The sequence below is a fragment of the Xenopus laevis genome, chromosome 9_10L (assembly GCF_017654675.1).
Source record: "Xenopus laevis strain J_2021 chromosome 9_10L, Xenopus_laevis_v10.1, whole genome shotgun sequence".
Taxonomy (NCBI): Eukaryota; Metazoa; Chordata; class Amphibia; order Anura; family Pipidae; genus Xenopus; species Xenopus laevis.
This window is the reverse complement of record NC_054387.1, coordinates 95748136-95753909: the sequence shown is the minus strand read 5'-3', so window position 1 is coordinate 95753909 and position 5774 is coordinate 95748136. Positions and strand designations below refer to the sequence as shown.

The window sequence follows — 5774 nt, the reverse complement described above, 5'->3', positions numbered from 1 at the left end:
AAAAGGCAGTCTATCACTTACCCGAGAAAGCATTACAGAACAGAGTGCTAATACACAGAGAAACATTGTTCACTGAAGTGAATGACCCCACTATTTACTATAGATATGGATATATATAGATAAATGACCCTATGTAATATTGAGATGCACTACCCCTTTAATAATAAAGCAACATACCATCAGCTTTGTTGAGGTGCAGTCAACTTCTGAACTACACCTGTTTACCATTACAAGTGTAAGAATGTAAATTCGCATTTCTACTTCTAAGTACAAAGCAATGAAACAGACAATGTATTTAATCTTACACAACACATGGCTACTGTAATTGCTTCACTAGACCACCAATGCTTAGAGTAAAGCAAGTGAAACAAATGGTTTACTTATATTTTAATGGTCACTGGCATCTGGCTGGTTTAGTATGAGATAACATATTCAGCTGGATGTTAAAAAAAAAAATTAAATAAAAATACTTCATCTTTCAGTTTCTTTACATAGCTTTTCCATATGTTAGTTTACTTGGGTAACTGGAGTTCACTGCAGACCCTGACCCCCAGCATTAAGCAGAGCTGAAAATAATTCAGTGCAGCTGAATGTTTCATTTAACTGTTAAACTAAACTCCATTCTCTGCCAATTTTCAGAGAGAAATCAAAAGCATTACAGTTGCATTTTGTTTGATGCTGAAATCATACAGAATAGAGTTCATATAACTTCTTGATGCAATATGCCAGGGCAGCAAGAGCTATTGTGTTGTGGAGTCTCTTTCTGTGTATGTCATCCTTTCTTACAAGCACCACAGGTGAGGATGAGGTGAGGGTATGTAGTGGCAGTCTGGATAGTTTGTAAGCATCATACTCCACTTGGTATTTGCAGCAGGGATCAAATTGCCAGGAGATACCATAGAGAGTAGAGCAGGCCAAGCTGAGCACACCAGCTGGCAGAGATACGTAGTGTGAATACTCAGCGGGTAATGCCAGTGGGGTGAGGAGACAGGCTGTTCCTGACAAGACTGCAGTCTTATGCAGACAGTTCCCTACGGTGACCCAACGAGCAGTTTCATCTCCGATTCGTGTGGGCTCAATCACAATGTATTTATATTGGGCTTCCAGCGCCTGCTCCAGCTCATACTCAAACTGGTCCTGGGCATTCTCTCCATTGTAAATTTCATGCACAATGTAGCATTCACCAGCTGAAAGCGTCACCCTAACAAAGACAGCAGGTTAAAAAACAAAATTCTTGGATACACAATATGGCTTATAAATCAAAAATCGCCTCATTCTTTTCTTTAAAGATGCATGCTGTAAGAACTGTGCTAGCTGATTAGGATGAAATGTTTGCTACTTCTTACAACACAAGATATACTACAATACTATACTAGCCTGGCCAGGATTTAAATCCTTGCCATTGCTATTTGAGAAAAGAGAAATGCTAGAGCCATTATCAAAATCAGATTTAGGAGTCTTATACACACACGAGGAAGTTCTTTTATCTTTCTTTTACTTTTTTTTTTTTTACATAAAACAGCAATACAAATAAAGATATTATATATATATATATATATATATATATATATATATATATATATATATATATAAAAAATATATATATATAAAAAAATATATATATAACGGAGGCCCCTTCCACACACACCCCAAACTGGTTAATTCTTGTAAACTATAAATGCTGAATGCTCTGGGTCCTGAAAGCAATCTGACTGCTGCTTTTCTATGTCATGAATATCTCTCTGAAAATGCTTAGACCCACAACCCACCCCTGGAGTTACTGTAAAATGTAGGCTTTTCATATTCAACCATGGCCAACGAGGCAAGCTTTTTCCTTCAAAAATCTAGGTTTCTTGAAAATACTGTGGGCGTCTCATTTGCATATGCCAAGGTTGCAGAAGATACTTCTATAAATAAAGAGGGGTGACGCTCGAAACGTCATGTTTGTGATTAAAGGCACTTTTTGCAGCAGTACTTCTGCGCTTATTTTGAACCCATTACTGGATTTAAAGGTTGCAGAAGAAACTAACAATAGGCAGCAATATGAAGGTTTGCAGCACATGCTATAACAGCAAGACTTGGTTCTCGCATGGTAGATAATTAGATTACCACTGCACAGATAAATCCTCCTTTGTGATAAACTTCTGCTTGACTGTGCACTTGCGATCTACCTTGGAAGACCAAACATGGTGTAGTTTTAATTTCCTCATACAGATCAAGAAATAGATTTTTAATGATAAAAACAACAGGCAAAAGGAATGGTCAGAGCAAGTTCTACTCATTGAACTCATGTTGACCAAGGGGACACATTACCCATTTAAAGGGAATGTCAACCCAACAAATATTGGCCTAATAAAATAAAACATATTGCTAAGCAATTTTGCAATATACATTCATTAAACATTGTCTTTGGTTTCTACATCATGTGAAAGCAGTGTTTGTCTGTCCCTTTCTATTCTCTGTCCTGGAGGCTCAGACTGTTGATACAATGTAAGACAAGGCAGCTGATTAACAGACTTGTCTTTGCTGGGGAACTAAGATTAAAAAAGTAACAACCAGGCGTTAAGCAAATGCTGCTTTCAATAGCAATTGTCGGCCACTGTTCATGCTGACTCGTCAAATACAGGTAGAATTCTATTGTTTCTACCTGTATATCGAACGACTTGTGTACTGAAGCGAACGGTCTCTCTTGGAAAAATCTAAAAGTATAATTGTTACGTCGATGGCCACCTAAAGTGCTTACATCTTGCATTTGGAACACTGGGTCGTCTGCTTGGAAAAAATTATTTGGTTGTATCAAGATGTTTTTCAGAAAAAAAAAAAAAGCTAGAATACTATACTGTGAGTGTATTCACCAGCAAGTCCTAGAGAGAGTGAAATGGTGTTTTATCTCTCTATCTCCAGAAGATAAAACAAATGAGATTAACCTGTGCAGTTTAAGCCATTTTCAAATATGGCTTCTTTATTGGAGTTCCCTATGGATTTGCTACAGTCCCTGTCCAGTTTTCAAATGAGGGGTGGGCGTGTCCCAACGGTGCCCTCCAAAAGGACAGTAGGAGGGGAAGAGCCAATCACAGTCACACAAGCAAAGACAGACTTCTGACCCCTATCAGGCCAGACTAGCTGCTGCATGTTTCCTATACTACAGTGCAATGTGCTGCTGGCCCCTGCACAGCCTGGGAACGTAGGCAGCAGGAAGTGGAACAGATGGGCGGGACTAGTAGGGATTTTAATGAAACTTTCAATAAAAGATCTTTCGAAGAAAGATAGTTCCTTCAGTACACTATATATTCCATTTTTAAGAAAGTACTGGCACATTCTTGTTTTTTTATACAATTTGTTCCCTTTAAAATCAATAGTGGCCAGACCACAGGGGGAACCCAGTAATAGAAACTCCAGACTCAGCAGCCAGCAGTAAGGAGTAAGAGTCTGTATACAGACTCCGCACAATCCTTAAAAATTACAATTTTTATTTCTAACTATTCTGTGTTTAAAGGGGCAGTATACCTACAGTATTAATCAGGAAAAAAAATCTAAATTTTTTTTGTCATTTCTCAAGTGAACATGGCAAGATGCTTCATGTTTGCTCTTTTAAATAAAATGACAAGTACACAGATAATCCCCCTGCATAATGGACTCCTGCTAGCAAAAATGTCACAACACATGGGAGGGGTCTAATTATCTACCTTGCAAGGACCAAATATAGGTTAGCTTCAATTTAAGTTTGCCCTGTTTAGCTCAAGAAATAGCAAGAATTGCCTAATTAAAATAACAGGCAAACACTAAAGTCAAAACCCCTTTTCTGAAAATGATGAAAAACTGCCTGTCCACCTACGGGAACTAATGCGAAAATCAGCAGCCACTGAAATGACGAAAACACAATACGGTTGCTGCAAATTTGCAAGCAACCGTTTTTACGACTTTTAAGGCCTCCTTCTTATTAAACTTCCTGTTTTTCCTGACCTGCACGTGGTTTGTAGTGAATGCCAAATCATACATTTTTTTTGTTAGACAGAATAACTTAGCAGTGATCCAATTTAAACATTTAACTATCTAAATAGTTTTTGGCAGTCAACTGCCTCTGGCAAACAGTGAAATGTAATTATTAATGATAGAGAGCACCAATTAGTGCAACAATATGTCAGATCTAAGTGGCATTTGGTTTTCTATAAGGGGTTGGATGAATCAAGTGCGTTAGAAAGGACTTTATGCTCCCCTACTAGTTTTGTAGATTCCTCCTTGTATTACAGACATCCAATCCTGTGACAGATGGTATCCCCTAAACTACTGAGAGTTTTAAAGAGGTTTTAAAGGAGAAACGTCCCCTTTCCTGACAAGCAAAAGAACATTGACATTTATACATGAGCAGCTTAAAAACTAAAATGTTCTGATCACCGTTTTAGCTATAAAAAGTATCACCTTCCCATCATTTTTTTTATTTAGCATTTCTGAAGTATTACACAATACTGTTCTTTTTCACAGAAGTCATTTTGACTTCTAGCAGCACGAATGGTCAGTGTACAATAAAAACTACTGCTTTTGAACAGAAACATTGAAAGCTTAGAATAGGGTGATCCTACTCGTTTATTAAGTGAATATTTTCATTCTGTCTGCTGAAATCTTGCCCGTGCAGACCCAATAGTTACATTCAGGGCACTTTCCCGAGACACCTACTTCAGTGGGTTTATGAAGTTCGCTTTGGCCACTCAGTGACAGTAACATCCCCCATAATCCCCGCCCCGGGCGCCTGACTGCAAGGCAACTCTCCCGTCAGTGAGAACCAGGCCGCGGCCTCCATACATTAAGGGCGCCCCGAAATGAAGCACCTACAGGAGACACACAACTGATACTGGGACATGCTCCATCTCCCATTGAAATACTTTTGTCTGAAACACTTTTCGTTTCACTGCTTTTGGGCGCCTTGTCCCCCAGTCTCACCTCTCTCTACCGCCGAGCCCAGCGCGTCTCCTTCCCCAAGTGGCCATCTTGGGAGACTCGGTTGCAAATGTCTCTCCTCTAAACACAGTGCGCCGCGCGAGCGTTGCTGGGATAAATAGTCCTAGCAGCAGCAGAGCTGTCACATATCACACAGAAGAAAACCACAAATACCAGGGGCCCTTGCGGCTCTGTAGTTGAGCGCCGCGCTTAGCCAATCGGGATTTGTAGTTTGGAACGGTCTGCGGGATGGCTGAATGTCACAGGGACTTAGGGTAGAACAATGCAGTTTTGCAACAAGAGGCAGTTATAATATTGCAGTGGGGTGACCTCATTCGAGGTTTTGAGATCCTAGGCATTTTATTAATACAGCCTCCACCCCATGCTCTCAAGGTGACTGTGCTATATATAATATGAATGAAGGCACAGTCTTGTTTTTTTTGTGAGACTATATCAGGCCAGCATAAGAAAAGGACAAGGGAGTTACGCATCACCTCACTTATCTGCACCCCCCCCCAGAATTCCCATTTACTATGTCCCAGCTTAAAGGGGACCTGTCACCCAGACATAAAAAGCTGTATAATAAAAGTTCTTTTCAAATTAAATATGAAACCCACATTTTTTTTTTATTTAAGCATTCCTAGCTGTTGTAAACTCATTTAAATATCTCAGCTGTAAATCAAATATTGCTTGCCCCTCCTCTATGCCTTAGGCATAGAGGTGGGGCAGCCAATTACTTTCACTTTCCATTCAGCACTTCCTAGAAATCACTGCTCTCCCCACATTCCCCCGTTCTTTTCAATGTTTTTTTTTTTTTTAAAAGTTTTTATTTTTGGAAT

General features: G+C 39.4%; 1 protein-coding gene across 1 annotated transcript; it reads right to left on the bottom strand.

Moving 5' to 3' along the window:
* Nucleotides 1–374: 374 nt before the first annotated feature.
* Nucleotides 375–4991, bottom strand: tmem11.L (transmembrane protein 11 L homeolog). The gene is made up of 2 exons (NM_001097798.1): nt 4939–4991; nt 375–1201 (listed from the first exon to the last, which is right to left on the bottom strand). The coding sequence occupies exons 1-2, from the start codon at nt 4983–4985 to the stop codon at nt 685–687; spliced, it is 564 nt and encodes a 187-aa protein (NP_001091267.1). The 5' UTR covers nt 4986–4991; the 3' UTR covers nt 375–684.
* Between the last annotated feature and the right edge of the window lie 783 nt (nt 4992–5774).

What these genes read in the sequence shown, in the direction of transcription:
- tmem11.L (NM_001097798.1), bottom strand. Translation starts at nt 4,985, where the DNA reads ATGGCCACTTGGGGAAGGAGACGCGCTGGGCTCGGCGGTAGAGAGAG. An exon ending in GGGCTCGGCGGTAGAGAGAG is followed by an intron (nt 1,202 to 4,938) that starts GTGAGACTGGGG and finishes TGTCTTTGTTAG; the next exon opens with GGTGACGCTTTCAGCTGGTG.